The sequence below is a fragment of the Pseudorasbora parva genome, chromosome 7 (assembly GCF_024679245.1).
Source record: "Pseudorasbora parva isolate DD20220531a chromosome 7, ASM2467924v1, whole genome shotgun sequence".
NCBI lineage: Eukaryota > Metazoa > Chordata > Actinopteri > Cypriniformes > Gobionidae > Pseudorasbora > Pseudorasbora parva.
Window position 1 is genome coordinate 46,715,749 of NC_090178.1, and position 20,826 is coordinate 46,736,574.

The window sequence follows — 20,826 nt, forward strand, 5'->3', positions numbered from 1 at the left end:
CATTTTCGAAATCGCAAGAAAACCGCTACTCAAACTTTTGTTGAATTTGCACGAGAGAAAGGAATTCTCTTTGATAAATGGTGCATTTCTAGTAAGGCTGATGATTTTAATTCACTTAGAGAACTTTTGTTACTGGAGGAGTTTAAGCAATGTCTTCCTGAGCGGATGGTGCTGTATCTTAATGAACAGAAGGCGACGACTCTTTCGCAGGCTGCTGTGTTGGCAGATGAGTTTGTGCTCACGCATAAAAACGTTTTTCATGTAGCAAACACTGAAAGGAGTTATCTGACGAAGTCTTCAGTCAATAGTCAAATGCTTAAGCAGACTAGTGAGAAGTCTAAAGAGACTCGTGACTGTTTTTACTGTCATAAGACAGGTCATGTGATCGCCGACTGTTTATCGCTGAAGCGTAAACAGAACTTTCCAAAGAAAGAGGTTGCTTTCGTAAACTCTGTTAATTCTTGCTTGCTTTCTGAACAGGGAGCTGAAATGCCAGATCCTACATATTTACCTTTCCTTATAAAAGGGTTTGTTTCGTTAACAGGTAAAAAGGAGGGCCAAGTGGAGGTTCAGATGCTGCGTGACACGGGAGCTGCGCAGTCCTTTGTATGTGCTGACGTGTTACCTTTTTCAGGTCTGTCGTCAGTAGGTTCTAGCAGACTAGTGCAGAGTTTCAGTATGGAGATTATGAAGGTACCTGTACATCGTATCCATCTCCAGTCTGACTTGGTAACTGATTTTGTGGAGGTAGGAGTACGTCCAGCATTGCCTGTGAAGGGGGTGTCTTTCATTTTAGGCAACGATTTAGCTGGAGGGAGGGTGATACCTTCACTGGAGGTGATGGATGACCCATTGGTTCAGATTAAGACAGATGAGCTATCTCAGAAATATCCGAGTGCTTTTCCTGCATGCGTTGTCACACGTGCCCAATCTAAGAAGGACAATGATCTAGGTTTATCTGACTCTTTCTTCTGTGCAGATTTGGACACTAAGGAGGTTGTGGAAACTGAGTTTCGTGGCAGTGACCAGGTGACGGATGTTGTAGTGAGTGATTCTTTGTCATTTACTCGTGAAGAGCTCATTGAGGCTCAGAAAAATGATTCCTCATTAGAGAAATGCTTCAGATTGACAGACAATGAGAACTTGGACAACGTTGCATTCTTAATAAAAGATGGTTTACTTATGCGAAAGTGGCGTTGAAGTAATACCTTAGAAGACAAGTGGAATGTAGTCTATCAGGTAGTAGTTCCCACTGTTTTTCGTCAACAAGTTTTGTCGTTGGCACATGATCATTTGTTGTCAGGTCATTTAGGTGTTACCAAGACCTATAACCGTGTCCTACAACATTTTTTTTGGTATGGGCTTAAACGTGATGTGATTCAGTATTGTAAGACCTGTCATGTGTGTCAGTACGCAGGAAAACCTAACCAGGTGATACCACCAGCCCCGTTAATTCCAATCCCTGTGTTGGGGGAACCTTTTGAACACGTGATAGTGGACTGTGTAGGGCCATTACCAAAGTCAAAATCCGGTAATCAATTTCTGCTTACAATCATGTGTACTGCTACTAGGTATCCAGAGGCTATTCCTCTACGTAAGATTACAGCCAAGGTAGTTGTTAAAGCTTTAACTAAGTTTTTCTCAACTTTCGGGTTGCCAAGGATTGTACAAACTGACCAAGGCACTAATTTTTTATCCAAGTTGTGCTCACAAGTTTTTAAGTCACTAGGCATCACACACCGTACATCTAGTGCATATCATCCCCAAAGCCAGGGAATGTTGGAACGGTTTCACCAGACCCTAAAAGCGATGTTAAGGAAGTATTGCTTAGAGACAAGAAATGAGTGGGATGAAGGAGTTCCATTGCTTTTATTTTCAATTCGAGAAACTGTACAGGAATCTCTCAAGTTCAGTCCATCAGAGTTGGTTTTCGGTCATACGGTGAGGGGACCTTTGAAGGCTCTGAAAGAGAGACTGTTAGGTATTGAGAATAGCGAGAAAACAAATGTGCTAGATTACGTAAGCAAGTTCCGTGAGCGATTACAGAAAGCGAGTACTCTAGCTCGAGAATCCTTGTCTAAAGTTCAGGAGGAAATGAAAGTTCGTTATGACAAACATGCTGTGTCTAGATCTTTTTCAGTGGGAGATCAGGTGTTGGTCTTGCTTCCCATCCCTGGATCTGCATTGTCGGCACGATTTTCTGGACCTTACGAAATCCTAGAAAAAAAGGGTGAAACTGATTATGTGGTGAGAACTCCTGACCGGAAACGTCAGAAACGAGTATGTCATGTTAATATGCTAAAAGCCTATTATACTAGAGGTGACTCTGATATAAAATGTCTTACCACACAGGATGGAAGTCCTGTTGTTTCTCCAGTAGGTGTTGCGTGCGAGGCGAATCCAGTGGTTGAGCATTCTGATGTTGATCTGGACGGAGTATTAGAGGCTGGTACACCGTTATTATCAGCTAGGCTACCAAACTCTGAAACGCTTGCAGCTTTACCGAAATTTTTAGCACATCTCAAGGCACATAAAAGGCAGGATGTAATTGAGCTCCTTGACAAATTTAACTCTGTTTTGGGTGACGTGCCTACACTTACACATGTGCTGCAACACGACATTCAGTTAAGTAAGACACAACCAATTAAACAACACCCTTATAGGGTTAATGCTGCTAAAAGGGCTATTATGAAACAGGAGACCCAGTACTTGTTAGAGAAAGGATTGGCCAGGCCTAGCATTAGTCCCTGGAGTTCTCCATGTCTCTTGGTACAGAAGTCTGATGGAACTAAGCGTTTTTGTACCGATTATCGTCGGGTGAATGATATAACTATTCCAGACTGTTTTCCATTGCCCAGGATGGAGGATTGCGTGGATAGCATAGGTTCGGCTAGGTTTGTGAGCAAACTTGATTTACTTAAAGGATATTGGCAGGTTCCATTGACACCAAGAGCTTCAGAGATCTCCGCTTTCGTAACACCAGATTGCTTTCTGCAATACAACGTTATGGCATTTGGGTTGCGAAACGCCGCTGCTACATTTCAAAGGTTGGTTAATATAGTACTTGCCGATGTTCCTAACTGTCACGCATATCTCGATGATGTGATCGTCTTTTCACAAAGCTGGTCTGAGCACATAATGCTGTTAGAAACTGTGTTTAAGCGTTTAGAGAAGGCATCTTTAACGCTTAATCTAGCCAAGTGTGAGATCGGGAAGGCTACGGTGACCTACTTAGGTAAACAGGTAGGGGAGGGCGAAGTGCGTCCTTTGTCAGCTAAAGTTTCGGCTATTAGTGAATTTCCTGTGCCAAATACCAGACGTGAGTTGCGTCGGTTTTTAGGTATGGCCGGATATTATCTGTGTTTTTGCCGGAATTTTTCTTCAGTGGCTACTCCCTTAACTGCTCTACTTAGTCCTTCTACAGCATTTGTGTGGTCACCGGAGTGTCAGAACGCTTTTAACAACATTAAAGCTTTGTTATGTAGTGAACCCGTGTTGTCTGCCCCAGATTTTTCCACACCATTCAAATTGGAAGTGGATGCCAGCGAGGTGGGAGCAGGTGCAGTGTTGTTGCAGGAGGGTACCGATGGAATCAATCATCCTGTTTGCTACTTCTCGAAGAAGTTTAATAAACATCAACGTAACTATTCTACTATTGAGAAAGAGGCTCTAGCATTATTGTTAGCACTTCAACACTTTGACGTGTACGTTGGTTCTACTGTTCTTCCTGTAACAGTGTATACTGACCATAATCCGCTGACTTTTCTTCTACGCATGTACAACCAGAACCAGAGGTTAATGAGGTGGTCTCTCATTGTTCAAAATTATAACCTGGAAATAAAGTATAAGAGAGGTGTGGATCATGTGGTGGCAGATGCTTTATCCCGAGTTTAAACGAGTGTGAGCTCTTTTGTAAGCGTTTGTTCTTTTGTCAAATTCTATTCGTATAGAAGTTTGTTCTTAAGGTGGTGGGTGTTACGTCTGCGACGTATTTTGGTGGTTTTCCTTCTCTTTCTCCCCCCCCCCTTTATTGTTCTCAGCTGTCATTTATTCTTAGGTTCGTGATTGGTTGGTTTGCCCATCAATCATCATTTGTCCAAGAGAGATCCCTCCCAAGGAACCAATCAGAACTCATCTCACCTGTATAAAGACCTGGAAACAACTGGAGGAAGGAGAGGCGTGTTTTCTTTCGTTTGTTTTGACAATTTGTATCTACTTTCCCCGATTGATAGTTTGGTTTTGAAACTTTGTTTTGAAAGACATTGTTTTGGTTACAACTTTACGTTTTAACCTGTGACTTGTTTACACTGCTCATTTCGGACCCTGAGCGATGGGATAGTTTCAGCATGTCACGTGACCTACATAATACAACACGTAGTATTTGAAATTGTTTATACACACCAGGTAAGGAGCGGTTGCCACCTTCTGTATTTATGTTTGTTAGTTAGTGTAGCTTAGTTGGTTTAGGTGTTTATTTATGTCTTTATTTTTAAGATAGTTAAGTACTTCAATTGATAAGTTAGCTGGTTTTTGTTTTGTTGATTTCTTTGCTTTAGCACCGCTCATAGTCCCACGCTTTTTGTTCTGTCTTTTTGTTTTACTATTTTGTGTATATATATTCTGTAAATATTCTTTTCTATGATCACTATATTACTTTGTAAATCAATCGGGTGTTTGTTGGTTTATTTATGATTTTTGAAATTACTAAAAGAGTCAAAAGTTTAAATCTGCCTCTGCCTGATTCATATTGTCATACATTTATCAGTAACTGAACCCATTCTATTCTTTCATTTTATTTTACTTTAATACATGTTACCAACCCTATTACTCCTAGACATATCTTTTTTTTAGGTAGACGTAACATCACTCCACCAAATGATTTCCGTTATTTCAGAAGTCCTTACAGCCAACAGCAAAAGAAACAAAACCCACAATGACACTGACCGGGCTAATACACTTAGTAAACAATAGGATCAAATCTACAAATTATTTCCATGTTTTTGCCACAAAATTACGTTTCATATCTTTATTTATTTATTTATTATGAAAAAGCATGTACTCTCTTCCTTACGCTCTCTTTCACCCACTCAAACACACACACACACACACACACACACACACACACACACACACACACACACACACACACACACACACACACACACACACACACACACACACACACACACACACACACACACACACACACACTTTTATCAGTAAAATAGTTTATTAACTTGAACTCTACATGAATTACTTGAAGTCATTCACGACAACAGCGCTGTCCTTGAAGCAGTTAAACTTACAGTTTCGCTATGAGTAGAGACACTGCTGTCAAACACTGTTGAGACAGACTCAGGTAATACACACACAATCTCTCTCTCTCTCTCTCTCTACTGCATTAGTCTGATATGAGTGGGTCAAGCCTCCATCACTGGCTCCATCATCACCTTGGGTTTGCATTACTTTTCTAATAATTCAACGGTCCGGAGTCAATTATTCCTTACATATACAACATTGCGTTACTTCCTAAAAAAGCAACTAATGTTACTTATAGTTACTTTTTTTTTTTTTTTGGAAAGTCATGTTTATTACTCTAGGTTTGTGTGTGTTTTGTATTACAAATTCTATTCTGTGTTTTGCAACTGTAAAGTCCCTTTCACAACAAAAGGGAAAAAAGGCAAAAACGTACAGCAAGTCTCGAATTTTAAATATTTGGGTACCATTATTGATGAGAAACCTAACTTTGAAAGTAACGTAGATTATATCCATAAAAAGGCAAGACAACGTCTGAGTCTTCTTAGAAAACTGAGAAGTTTTAACGTTAGGGCACACACCTTATCCATGCTAAATCGATCAATGATTGAGAGTATTCTTACATATAATATTGTTACATGGTATGGTAATTTAACATTAAAATACAAGAGAAAGCTTTCACAAATAATTAACCAATCAAATAAGATTACTGGGCACAAACAACAGCCTCTTCAGGGCTTGTTTGACTGTTTTATGTAAAAAAAAGCAATTGCGATTTTTAAAGATCATACTCATCTGCTTCATTCTACCTTTGAATTGCTTCCATCCGGACGTAGACTAAAAATTCCTTTGGCCAGAAGGAATGTGTATAAAAAAAATAGTTTGTCCCAATGGCAGTGATTATTTTTAATCGCAGTTTTTTGAAATAGTATAATTTTTTTTTCTTTCTTTCAAACAATGTCAAATGTTTTTCTGTATTTGTTTTGTAAATGTGTGATGTGATTTTGTGTAGTAGTGTGAATTTGTATATGTCACCAGTGTCAAAGATAAATTTCTGTTCTGTGACAAATAGAATGGACAATAAAGTTCAATCAATCAATCAATCAATCAATCAATGAATGAATGAATGAATCAATCAATCAATCAATCAATCAATCAATCAATCAATCAATCAATCAATCAATCAATCAATCAAAACTATGGGCCCTATTTTAATGATCTGAGCGCATGGTCTGAAGCTCATGGTGCAAGGACACTTAGGGCATGTCCGAATCCACTTTTGCTAGTTTAACGATTGGAACAAACGGTCGGTGTGCCGGGCTCATGGTCTAAAAGGGTTGTACCTCGTTGCTTAATGAGTCATGAATGTCTTTTGGGTGTAATATGCAATAAACCAATCAGAGTCTCATCTCCCATTCCCTTTAAAAGCCAGTTGCACCATTAGCAGATTCACTATTTACATGGAGGAAAGACTGAACGCTTCTCTTTAGAGGAATCCTTTTATTTTAATATTTAAAAATGTGTGTGTGCCGCTGCACGCCCCTTTAAATAATACAAAAAAAATACTGCACTATTGACTTTAGAGCAGGTTTGTGTTGGTCAAGTCGTTTTCAGTTCCTCAGAATAACACGCGATCAATGCTCCTGAACACACCTGGTTTGCAGACCAGATGCACATGGCTGAACAGATGGGCCAGTGCGTTTGATATTTAAACAACGTGGAGCTGGACGTGAAAATGCATCAAGAAAACACTTGGGTCACATTTGCCATCACATTGCGCAGGGTGTATGATAGGGCCCAATATGGGAAAGCAAAACTACTCCTTCAAAGATCTTCCATGGTCACACTCTAAAACTACAATATTCATATCCTGCTCACGCAGTGCACACAACCCCTGAACCCCTACGCCCATCATGAGTTCTCTCAACATGGGGACAGACAGCAGTAGACAATAAAAAATGTAAATAAATGACATGCACAATATTTTTTTGATCAAATTAAAAAGAATTGCATTCATTTAGCCATTAGTTAAAAAAGCAATGTGATTAAAGCGTTAGTTCACCCAGAAATGAAAATTCTGTCATTAATTACTTACCCAAATGTCGTTGGACACCCGTCAGACCTCCGTTCATCTTCAGACACAGATGAAGATATTAGTGTTGAAATCCGATGGCTCAGAAAGGCCTTCATTGACACCAATGTCATTTCCACTCTCAAGACCCATAAAGGCACTAAAGACGTCGTTACAAAGCCCATCTCACTACAACGGCTCTACAATCATTTTATGAAGACACGAGAATAGTTTGTGCGCAAAAAGCGAAATAACGACTTCTTTAGTGATGGGCAGTTTTAAAACAAAGATTCGAACCGCTATGAATCAACGTATTGATTCATGATTTGCATCTTGTGTCAAACTGCTGAAATCCTGAATCCTGAATCGATTCACTGATTCATAACCGTTTGAATCTTTGTTTTGAAATCGGCCCATCACTATACAAGTCATTATTTATTTTTTTGCGTACAGAAACTATTCTCGTGGCTTCATTAAATGATTGCAGAGCCGCTGTAGTGAGATGGGCTTTGTAACGACGTCTTTAGTGCCTTTATGGGTCTTGAGAGAGGAAATGACATTGGTGTCAATGAAGGCCTTTCTGAGCCATCGGATTTCAACACTAATATCTTCATCTGTGTGTGAAGATGAACGGAGGTCTGATGGGTGTCCAACGGCATGAGGGTAAGTAATTAATGACAGAATTTTCATTTTTGGGTGAACTAACCCTTTAAGTAAAACAGGGTATATGCAGGAATCCTGAAGTTAATTTCAAGACCTTTTTAAGACTTTTTAAAGACCTTCTCAAAATATTTTAAGACCTCATCGCACCAAGTTCTAATCGGCAACAAACCTTTAATAAACAGTTGTAGTCGAATGTAGACTTAAAATCTCCACCGTAGGCCAATTTTGTATCGTTTATATTGCATATCTGTTTCGCGACGTATGGAGGGCGACACATCACCTAACTGCGCATTTAGCAAAATACATGACGTCACTGAGACAGCGCTCGCCAGGGATGGAAATTAACTTTTTTCAAAGTCTTCCACTCAATATTTTTACCAGCCACTTTTTTGTTTTTAACTGACAATGTGTAACTGCATGTGAAAATTAATACTACAAGCTCTACAATACTTAAGCAGTTTATTTAATCTCAAGTCTCAATGAAATACTGACATTTTCACGATGATTTGTGGTCTTTTATGGCTTCCAGTTTTATGGTTTTTAGTCCCAACAATGAAACTATTCGTTCTGGCATCTTTGAAGCGTGTTGACAACATACTGAGCAGAACATTGTCAGTAGGGATGCACCGTAATCAAAATTCTTGGCCGAAACCAAAAAAGAAGAAGCCAAAGCCGAAAACCGAAAAATAAAAAAAATTCAAACTAAAATGTTTAATTCGACCTCACTCATGTGTACATAAAATAATAATGCACAGGCCTACTGGCCTGCAGAAAGGATTGAATAAAGTAATCAAATGTAAAATAACTGCATATTTAACTGTTTATATGAAAGATTAATCCTTATTAAACTTACAAAAGCTATTCAATCAAAAGCATTGTTTAATGTCAAACTGAATATAACATCACTCCGGCAGCAGTAAAGGCTACTGCGCCTTTAAGACCTGATGCAGGGATATGCTCGTCTTTCTCTTAAGGCATATTCAGACTGTCTGCTAGGATACTCATCAAGATGGACATGTTGACATACTTCTTGTGTGAGTTTGTCCGTTTTAATCGCTAGACTTGAAAGAGAACTCAATATTTGCGCGCTGTGAGACGAGTGCGCGCTCTCGGGTGATGCACAGCGTCAGGTCTCTCAGCGCGCACGAGTCTCACAGCGCGTCTTAACGCGAGTGATGACGGAGAGAACGACTGGTTATATATGCGCACATACGGCAGCACTCGCATGCATTGAACAAAGTTTACAAAGAGGTGAAACAGCTCGGTAGGTGAAGCGAGTTTACCCGCCACAACTCAAAATCAGCCGCATTTGGCTGGTGGCGGTGCTAATTTCCACCTCTGCCGCGCGAGGTCCGAGCCGATCTCAGACTGAGCGCCCCGTTGTTTTTTAATACTTATGGGGATGAAAATAAATATATTCATAAATACTTTTTGGAGTCAAACTCTTTTGACAAAGCTCGAACAAAATACTTTCAAAATTTAAGACTTTATAAAGCCGTGATAAGACTTTTTAATACTTTATAAGGGTCTTAATTTTCCCAAAATTGATTTATCACCTTTTAAGACTTTTCAAGACCCCGCGGATACCCTGTAAAACCACTGACCTCTCTCTCGTCCTGGTGCAGCCACTGTTTGGGGTCATCTTCTGTAGCCAGAAACGCAATGAGGTCCAGAGCCGTGAGCCGGGTCTGCCGGCGTGATGACACAAATATGAGCACCGGTTTGGCCGGAGAATGTGTGCGAATGGCTGCAGGATAGTGGGAAGAGAGAGAGTCTAAATATGAATGTATCCATCAAAATGCATGAAAAAACTAATAATAAAAAACAAATTAAATGCAAAAGATATTACTACTTCAATAAAGAAGGACTAAAATCTTCAAAACAGTTTGTTTCAACAGAATATTTCAAATCAGCAATAAAATGTGACAACAATATCATAAATATAACTTTGTAAGCATAAATCATGAAGCAAAAGTCATCATAGTTTTTATGACAAACAATTTTTATGCTCCATGTATGTTTTTTTTTGTGAATTTCCAAATATATTGAAGCACAAATGAGATCTGAGCACTTTAGAGACAATTTATGTCACAAATGCATAACTTAAGAACACATGAAATGTTGAGTAAGTGTGTATATAAAATTAGACTTTTTATTTTTATTTTTTATTTTTTGCATGTCTTTATAGTGTGTGTGCATTATTGTAGTATTTTACCCTGGAAGACTGGTTTGTTCATGCTGGCCATACGAGGGCAATAATGCTGCCCCGGGAAGCCCTGGATGTGAACCTCCAACGGCACTGGGCGAACAGAGGGCCGGAAATTAAACAGTCCCACCTGAAATAGAGACAGACAGACAGATGAATGAATAAAGACAGAAAAACAGGGCCAGAAAGTGATAAGACACAGAGAAAGACAGTAATAAAGAGAGAGATGGAGTGCCCAGCTGGCTGTGTGCCTGACAGAGTGGCCCATCTGGGGGTAATTACAGCCCGTCATTGTCCCCTGTCCCACAACCGCGCTCTCACACAAGTGGCCCGGGCCTGGGTGCGTGTGTGCACATATTTAAAGGGCTGGATAATGGATTGGGCAGCTAGAGACGCGCCTCAGTCCAAACAGCACACGTCAGATTTATGGAGACCCCCAGCCCTTCCTTCCCCGTCTGTCTAGCAGGGTGACATTTCAGCAATAGTAAAACAACGTTTACATAACCACTGCTGTCTGCCCTGATGCGGCTAAAGCGCCAACAGGCTGCTGCATGCTGGGAGAGGGGTGGCGTTATTTATAGACCCTGGCGCGCGCATACACATATAAACGCAGAATGACTGACAGAACATTCGGTCGGCTATCTGTAATGGAAACAGGATGGAAATGATGGTACAGTGTTACAGATAATATCGTTATTCTACACTTTTGACTTCATCCCTAATAATCATGGGGGTAAGTGAAGCATGATTACACCGAAACAAGACCCGTCAATTACATCCAGCTCTAAAAAAAATTATTTGAGGGCCAAGATTTCATGCTCGATTTGAACTGGCAAATATGAGAAGGGGAAGGAGCACTGATCCCGAAAATATTAATTTGCATATAAATAAAAGTCTATGGATGGCTTCCAAAAGCGATTTGGATATTGCAAGTGTTTCATCAAATGTAATAGATAGCGATGTGACGTTAGAAGGGGATGTGTGTGAAAGGTTTGTAACCTGTCCGATGCCCAGCCAGTCCGCTAGATCTCGTGCATTAGCCAGCGCGGTAGAGAGTCCCACCACCCGGACCGATTTTGAGGTGTGCGATGAGATAAAGTTGGTTCTGGACACAATGACCTCTAGAACCGGCCCCCTGTCCTCACCTGTGTAGTCAAACAAAACGCAAACACTGACGCTAACAACACCATCTTTATATGCTGTTATTGGAATTGATTTACCAGCATGTTCACACCTGACCTCTAAAAGATAATTTATCAGTAAAGACTGTATGAGTGAAAGGAGCTAATGTTTATATGTGGATTGAAGGCTGTTCATCAGTTAAAGTGATCGTGTCTCTTCAGAAGGCTAACTCGATTCATACGGATTACCTTTATCATGACATTTTATACTTTTGAAGTGTGAAAACTTTGGTTGATTGGCCAATAGAAAGGCCATTTCATTTAAAGTTACATAGAGCAGATTTATTTTCTTTTTTTAATAAATGAGTGTGAAGGCATTTGTGTTTGCTTGAACAACTGCAGAAACTAAATTTCACTGGTAGTGTTATCACCAACTGATGCATTTTTTTTGGACTATATGAAATAGTGTTATATTTTATATATTTATTTTATAAAACGTATATAAAAAGGGCCTAACTAACATATTGCACCAAATGAGAGTTATGGCGAGAGTAATGGACGTTGGCGAGTGTATGAAACGGTGTCACTCACAGTTGGACAGTAATATTGTTTATGAATTCTTACAATGCATGAACGTAGCCAATTGTAACCGACACTCAGGACAGTCGAAGGGCCAGCTGCATCATCAAGTGTGTTTAAGCTTTGCAATATTCATGAAGACTCGAAAGGGAAGTCAATTTGTTCCTCTGGCGCTGTGTGGAAAATTTTGTGTGCGCAAACATTTGAATCACACTCCCAGAAAGCCCAGAATACTAATCTGAGCTCTCTTTCACGTCGTCTTGCACTTTACCCGACAAATTCGCACAAAATTATGTAAAAAAAAGAAAAGAAAACAGATCTCCTAGAAAACATAGTGGGTTATGTCTTAAGTAAGTTCACTTGAGAAAGTAAACGTGTATCAGTATATTGGATCTGTGCATTCACTCTTAAAGTGACAGCAGCCTAATATTACTGCTGTGTTTCTAATGTTAATTAAACAACACAGGACACATAAAAAATAAAATAAAAAAAACACTCACTGGTCTTGACTGAATAACTTTTGTAACTTTAGGTCTTATTTATACAGTGAAGACTACGCAGCGTTATTTTACATTTCCTTAAATTACATTTCTGTGCCTGAAATCTACTGTCAGACCGGAAAAGCACTGTTTATTTCATTTGTATCTTTATTATATTGTATTTGTTTGTGCTTTTGCTAATAATTTCATTATTTGTTTTTATTTTAGTACTTTATTAATGTTATTAAGTTAGGCTAGTGGTTTCAGATGTGGTCTTGGAATAGTGAATTTTTACTGGTATCTACAATTTTAGCGTCATTACAAATGTTTGCTAAAACAGTTATAATGGCTGGTCAAAATAATTTATGGCTGGTAAATTTTGTGATGGCAAAAAGTTATGTAAAACATTAAGTCAGGTCTGAAAAAGATGATAAATGCAGGCGTGTTGAGAAGAGTACTTCTCTTATGTATGAATTGTATGTAACAAAATATTTCATCCCTCAAGAATAAGGGTCTTGAAGGAGGCTCTTTAATCAGTCTATTAAATCAAGAACCTACCATACATGTGTGTGTAAATGCATGCAGATACTCGTGTATAAAGGGGAGGGGTATTATCATCTAATCCAACTACACACGGTTCAGGACTGAAGCTGTCCAATTCATTCATGTCAAGGTCCTTGACTTTAATACATTGCTAGCAGCTATACTACATAGGCAAGCATATGTGGGCACCTGAACACCAGACTCATATGTGCTTGTTGAAGATTTAATTTTAAAACCATGGCCATTAACAGTGGTTTGTTCGACCCTTTGATGCAGTATAATAGTTTCCACTCCTCTGGGAAAGCTTTGCTCTAGATGTTGGCTGCTGGGATTTGCTAACATTCAGACACAAGAGCATCAGTGATGTTGGGCAATTGGGCTTGGCATGAACTTGAGGTTTTCAAAAAGGTTTCAGGTCTGCTTTTCCACACCAGATTCAGTAAACCAACCAAAAAGTTAAAAGTCCATTCTTCTAAAAATATTCAAGTTATATTTATGTCCTGTTTGTAATAGATGGGGGTGAAAGCCAAACTTGTTAATTAGAAGCGGATGTAAGTTTGACCATGTAACCAGTGTAGTATGTACCTTTTTTATGTTAAAATACAATTTCTTAACCCAGTTTATTGTTCATTGACTACTATCAGTATGTCATTAATGGATTTATCTTCCCCAAAATTGTAAATATTGAGCCTCCCAGGGACCATCCTAACACTAATAGAGGACAACTGTGTGCAGAATGGTCCAATCATATCTGTCAATCTCTTTCAGCTCAGCCTATGGCGTGAGTTGGGGGCGTGGCTACTCTAACAGTCGGATCAGAGGGTGTTTAGCTGCCGTGGGAACGAAATCGCCCCCTATAACCATATTCACTAGTCCCGACATTAGTCCATTAATATAGTCCACTTTAGGGAGTGAATTCGGACACTGAGCGCGCTGGAAGGTCTGCCGCTTTTGTAGAGTTTGTGCTTGCTGTTTAATTATTTTATGAAACTGGCAGCTCCAGTAGTACCAAAAACAAAAGACTTATATTGAAATCTGTCATGGAAACTATAAACCTAAATTCTTTATTTTGGCAAGTGGGGCATAAATTACAAACCCAAAATAAAAGTTGCTGAATAGACACATAACCAGCACACTATATTTAGAAAGCCAATGCCTGAGAGTTTACAGTTCACACTGTAATTAATATGGAGATATAAAAGCTCAAACATAACATTTCGAATATTAAAGGGGCCATGAATTGAGAAATCAACTTTTGGTATATAAAAGGTCACGGTAATATAAGAATATCCTGAAAGTTTTAAAGCACTGCCTCAACATAAGATGAACAACGGCTGATTATGTAGCCTCGCCTACAGACTCGTGCCTGACATGACATGCCATCATAGAGCTAAACCGGATCCAACTTCTAAGCAATAAACATACCACATAAGCTTCATTCGGATCCCATAAATATGAATGCATGGATGAACTTTATTTTTAATGAAGATCCAGCACACGTGGGGAAGACATTGCATGTTTGTTCCGTCATTTTACCGGATTCGTTTTTAAACGAGAGACTGGATTTGCAGACAGGATGAGATTACATGAATGAATGAAGCAACACAGTAACGCGAGTAAAAATGTTTTTTATATGTGATGGTATTGCATTGTTACAGATCGTTTGATATAGATCTATTGATTATAAGTATGTGTCTAACTGAACAAACCTTAGCAGGCTGATAAAGGCTGGATAATCCTTTATTTGAAGTGTGCTTGGTTCATTGCGATTCGGGGTTAGACTCGGACATGTATGTGCCAGGGCTCGCAACACCCAGAGTCCTGAGTTTTCTCCAGACGGGCTCCCAAAACATAAGCCCGGCCTGCCGAAGGACTTAACTATCTTAAATAGTGAAATTACATTCCTTTCTTGATGCAAGTTGTTCACTCTCTTGACTTGATATTTGAAGGAAAAAAATTTCAACACGCTGACTTGTCTGAATCTGCATTAAGGCTTTGTGTGTGTGTGTGTGTGTGTGTGTGCGGTTCACGCTTATATCCACCGATTGGGCGGGCCCAGTAATACAAAAACAACATTCCAATCAATCATTGGTGGATCAGAGATAAATCATTGTGTTTGTTTGACAAAGACTTTTTTTGCGAGCCCTGTGAGAGAATCATTCCGGTTGGCGTTTTCCCCACACACTTTCAAAGCAATTCCCACGTGCCATAGAAACCGAGCGTTCAGGAGAGAGCCTCAAAACCAGTGTGGAAAATAGCCTATTACTTATTCATTATGATGTTTTGAATGTAAAAACCACACGAACATCATAAGATGACCTCAGACAACAAGCCAGTTCACGACACCTTTAAGAATATATTTATTTTTAAATGTATTAAATATTATGGGGCTGTGTTGTAGCAACTTAGAAACAAAATGAAGCTCAAACCAAAAGGGTGGTCATGCTTCATTTCAAAGCTGAGGCTGTTATCACTAAAACTATGAAACATTTTCTATGACCATGTCATGTGTGTTTTCAGATTAGGCTAATAAAGCAGTTTATTGCTTCCTGTAAGTTCACCTGTACTCTACTGTCTAAAGTCTGGTGTGGTAACTGCCCCATTCACGTTTCTTTTGTTCCCATTCGACAAACCTGTCAAACGCGTGATGACGTAATGCATGGCACATCGCAGATCAGAGCATTTGTGGTTAAAAAGTATTTCCATAAATATTATTTTATATATATATATATATATATATATATATATATATATATATATATATATATATATATATATATATATATATATATATATATATATATATATATATATATTTTTTTTTTTTTTAGAAACTGGCCAGATTGTTTTGCCAGATAAGACCCTTATTCCTCATCTGGGATCATGTGTAGAGCTCTTTGAAGCTGAACTTAAACTGCAATGTGCAATGTGGACCATCAACCCTTTTGACCCCATTGAAGTCACTATATGGAGAAAAATCCTGGAATGTTTTCCTCAAAAACCTTAATTTGTATTCGACTGAAGAAAGAACGACATGAACATTTTGGATGACATGGGAAATTTGAATTTGGTGAACTTAGGGAAGCTCAGACCTATGACATTTTTAAATCTCCACTTAAGACACATTTTTTTAAATTAGCATTTGTTTGTTGTTACTTTTATTACTTGAGATTTGTATTGCTTTTTTTGTGTACAGCGTTTTGAGAAGCTGCTTTTTATCCCCAAGCGAATAAAAAAACAGACTTTGTCGTGAGTATATCAGGGCCTTTACCCAGAAGATGGATCTCGTCTATGATGAGGATAGCCACTTTCTGCACATAGCTGCGGTTCTGCCAGCTTCGACTGACTCCATCCCATTTCTCCGGAGTAGTGACAATCAGGTCAGCCTGCGCTATGGCCCGCATGTCTGGAGTAACGTCACCTGTTAACTCAACCACCCTAGAGAGACGGAGTATGATAATCAGCAAATAAAGGTCAGGGTATAATAACAGATACATATTTGCCAGAAGAATCTATAAACACTCTTACTTCCTCCCAAGTTTCTCTTCGATTCTGATCTTCCAGTCCTCAATCCTCTCTCGGACCAGAGCTTTGAGAGGAGCGATGTAGACCACCTGCTCACACAGATACATGCCGGTTAAAGGGATAGTTCACCCAAAAATGTAAATGTGATGTTTATCTGTTGACCCCCAGTGCATCCAACATGTAGGTGTGTTTGTTTCTTCAGGAGAACACAAATGAAGATTTTTAACACCAACCGTTGCTGTGTGTCGGTCATATAATCATCTGAATGGGTAACAATTCTATGAGAGCAAAAAAAAAAAAAAACACTCTAAGGCCCGATCACACAGAACGCGTTTTTGCAGCAGGAGGCGCCTTCTTTGAATGGATTTCGGTTGGCAGAGAGCGTTATACGCGCTGCTTATGCGTCCTGGGCGCCTCACGTTTTAACTGCTGCTGCTCCGAGCGCATGAAGTTGAAAAAAAGTCAAATCTGAGCGGAAAAGCGCCCAACGTCATCGCGTTTATTTTCTTTTTTCCAATCGAATGAATGGAGAGGCGGGCCTTCCGTTGTGTTGACCGTTACATTCATGGTTACACTGATTTGACTGACAGTTCAGGTGATTCGGGAGTTGCCTAGAAACATTAAAATGGGGGGGGGGAACACTCGGTTTCAGTCAATCTCATGTCAATCTTGAGTACCTATAGAGTAGTATTGCATCCTTCATATCTCCGAAAAGTCTTTAGTTTTATTATATTTATAAAAGAAATATAGGCTGTACGGTGACGTCCTCAAGCGTGGAGAAACCCATGGCTATCGAGCTCAGCTAATAGATATATGATCCAGAATCAGATCCGGAGGCAGAAATAAATTGAACAGGAGAAACAGCAGCAGCAGGACGTCCGTCTCTGTGGTATGGACTGTATTTAGTGGCCTTTGTGTGTCTTTACTTGCAGTTTATGAGGACATGATTCGGTTTATGGACTATTGTATGCGACTAAACCTTAGAGGTAGCAAGCAAAACGGTTTTGCACATCAGAATACTGTAACGTTATACAGAGAACAGCAATGGAGTAACCGTTAGCGCATTTGAATGACGAAGCACGCGATCGTGTCGTTTACTAATGTTTACTCATGCGACGATAGCCAACAGCACAGACATTTGAAGCAGATTTACTCACCGGCTGCTTCCAAAGCAGGACCGAACCTTTATCGCTGGGACCGCTCCGTCAAAAACACACTTCTTTGGTATGATTTGGTGAAGTCCTGACAGCAGTGACCGTGGAGATCCACTTTGCGATGCGACTGAAGCGATGTTGTGAAGCTTCCCGTCATTTCTGCGTTCAAATCGGTTCAAATGTAGCGCTGCCTTCCCAGAATGCTGTGCGGCCGCGTTGAAGTCGCTTGACGTCACCCATAGGAATAAAGTGGAGGGCGGCGTGGACTATAACGACCTAAGTGTTCACGGATGACTGGATCTGCACCTGAGAGCGAGTGTTTACGGGCGTGCATTTCCTCTCTCGCTCTAGTCACGAGCGCACCCTTCTGGGAGAAGAGCCCGTACGGCCCATACAAGGACCTTCCGCTCTATTAATGTCAAGCCGACCCATACTCGAAAAAAACTCTCCGAAACTTGTGAGAAACCGGAAGGAGTATTTTTGACACAGAAATACTCCATCAAACGTCCAACATTAGTTTTTGAAACTTTGTCTATGTTTAGGATGGGAATCCAAGTCTTTAACAGTGTAAAAAGCTCAGTATGCATGAAACAGCATTTCACCCCCCCTTTAAAAAAAAGCCGCGGCGCACTGCTCTTTTCTGAATAAAAAAAAACGTTTAAAGGGGGGGTGAAACACTCAGTTTCAGTCAGTGTCATGTCAATCTTGAGTACCTATAGAGTAGCATTGCATCCTGCATATCTCCGAAAAGTCTTTATTTTTTTAATAATTATATAAGAAAGATGCGCTGTTCCGAGTCTTTCCGAAAAAAGCCGAGCGGGTGGGGGCGTGTCGTGTGAGCGGAGCTAAATAATGACGTGTGCGCGCCGCTGCTATTGTGTTGAGTGCGTCGTAAAGCTGTGTCATCCCTAACAGCGGGAAAAAAACTTTATTCAAAATAAAAATATGGCTTTTAATCAGATACAGCCATACATCTATGATCCGGAATCAGACCCAGAGGCTGCAGTTGAACAGGAGCAGCAGCAAAAACGACTAGAGCAGGACGTCTCTATGTGGTACAAGTTATACACTAACTATATAATATGCTTAGCGACTTGTGTTATTTACATATTTATACTTGAATTATATTGTCGTATTTTTGTCTTTGAAGGTGTACATGTGGGAAGTGCAGTTGTGCACGTGTGTGTGTGTGTTTACGCGTGGTTTGTGTAGACAATTGTAACGTTAGTAAGCGGACTGGTTTTGCACGGCAGGCTAAGCTAGTGTTTACATAGAAAGACACGGAATAGTAGCGCATTTAAATGAAGAAGCGCGCTTATTTAGTTCAACATATTTCCCCCCTCTTTGTGTATTGTTGTTTGGAGTGCTTTTACAATACACAAACATAAAGTTACACATATAGTGGCCAGCTAAACAAATGTACAGGCACTACACATCGCATGCTCCATTGATCAATTAACTGTACGTGATCATGTTTGGGCTACTTGATGAGCATTGGCAAAGACACAGACATTTGAAGCAGTCTTACTCACCGCCTGCGGTTCTAACGTTGGGACCTTTATCGTTGGGACTGCTCCATCCTTCAGAATTAGGCGATTGGAAAATCCGGCGTCGAGCTGGGCCTTGTTTATGAAACAGTCGGCACCGAAATGCAGCGAACAGATATAAACATTTGCGCAACTCAGTTGCTGATCCGGAAAAGCAAATTCCATCCACTGTTGCCTTAACGCGGGGTTTTTAGGGAATCTGTGCAGGACTGTCTTGGTCTGGCAACCAAAAACCCACTTTTTTGGTGACATTGTTATGTGCACATCACCTGTGCAGCGCATCCTACAAGCCAGCACTTTGATGGGCGTAGGCTGTTGCTTTCGCTCTCTCCCTCTCTCTCTCTCACGCTCTTCCGGTAGAATTGTCCGTAAGGCCCATACAAGGAAATTCCGCCCCCATTAACGTCAAAGGGGACGCATGATCGCAAAAAACTTGCCGAAACTTATGACTAACCGGAAGGAGTATTTTTGACAAAGAAATACTCCATCAAACGTCCACCTTAACTTTTAAAACTTTGTCCATGTTTAGTATGGGATTCCAAGTCTTTAACAGTGTAAAAAGCTCAGTATGCATGAAACAGCATTTCACCCCCCCTTTAACAAAAAAGGCAGTACAGTGCGCCTCGCGTTTTCAAACCTTAAAAACGCGTTCTGTGTGATCGGGGCCTTAGACAACATGCACAAAGAGCCCTGTGGCTCATGACGACGATCAGTTTGTGTGAGAAATTGAGCCGTGTTTATATCATTTTTTACCTCAAATACAACGCTATATCCAACAGCCTGGAACGCGCTTCACTTCCGATTTCTCACAGAAACCGATCGGCTCGTGTCTTAAGACATCAATGTGTCGGCACGAGAAGCAGGGTTTTGGTGCATGTTGTCTAATCATGTGCTTTTTTACTCTCATAGAATTGTTACCCATTCAGATGATTATATGACTGGCACAGCAACGGTTGGAGTTAAAAATCTTCATTTGTGTTCTCCTGAAGAAACAAACACACCTACATGTTGGATGCACTGGGGGTCAGCAGATAAACATCACATTTTCATTTTTCGGTGAACTATCCCTTTAAACCGTGTCACAGGATCTAAAGCTAGACCCTAACATATGGCAGAGGTTCAGACCTTGGAGGTGGGGTACATGTTGAAGACCCTGAAGATGGCCATCTCTGCAGCGATGGTTTTCCCGGAGCCGGTGGGGGCCCCCAGCAGGACGTTGGTGTCCGTGTGGTAAAGTGTGTGGAAGATCTGCGTCTGAATGGGATTAAAGTGCGTGAACTTGTACAGACTCTCGTACTCCCTGTTGCCCAGTGCAGTCACAGGCAACGGCTGAAGATCCAGGAGCTCTGGAATTGAGGAAACCAAAATCTATAAATGAACATTTGCATGGCTCCTCCATTATAAAACACACATTTGGATGGCAAGATGAGTCTTCACACGTGAGTTTGTGAGAAAAAAGTCAAAATTGTGACAAGTTGCAATTATCTTTTTAATTTTTTTTATTCTGTGGCTGAAGCAAGCTCCCATAAGCCCCTTTCACACAGCAATCTGTTCAATTTGACGACATATATTTGACGAGTGAAAGGCATGAGGGGATGAGCAAACAGAACGTGTTTTGTTTGATGAATGGAAAAGGCGGCTAGGTCTTGAGCGTGACACATTGATAAAGCTGTGAGACACGG

At 40.2% G+C, this 20,826-nt stretch overlaps 1 protein-coding gene across 1 annotated transcript in view; it reads right to left on the reverse strand.

Moving 5' to 3' along the window:
* The window catches only part of ascc3 (activating signal cointegrator 1 complex subunit 3), a 327,642-nt gene that overhangs the window by 83,171 nt on the left and 223,645 nt on the right, over nt 1–20,826 (reverse strand). The window contains exons 25-30 of the mRNA XM_067449368.1: nt 20,270–20,490; nt 16,447–16,532; nt 16,190–16,356; nt 11,196–11,341; nt 10,206–10,326; nt 9,595–9,737 (exon numbers count right to left, since the gene is read on the reverse strand). Coding sequence (XP_067305469.1) covers nt 9,595–9,737; nt 10,206–10,326; nt 11,196–11,341; nt 16,190–16,356; nt 16,447–16,532; nt 20,270–20,490 — 884 coding nt within the window. The remainder of the gene's footprint in view (nt 1–9,594; nt 9,738–10,205; nt 10,327–11,195; nt 11,342–16,189; nt 16,357–16,446; nt 16,533–20,269; nt 20,491–20,826) is intronic.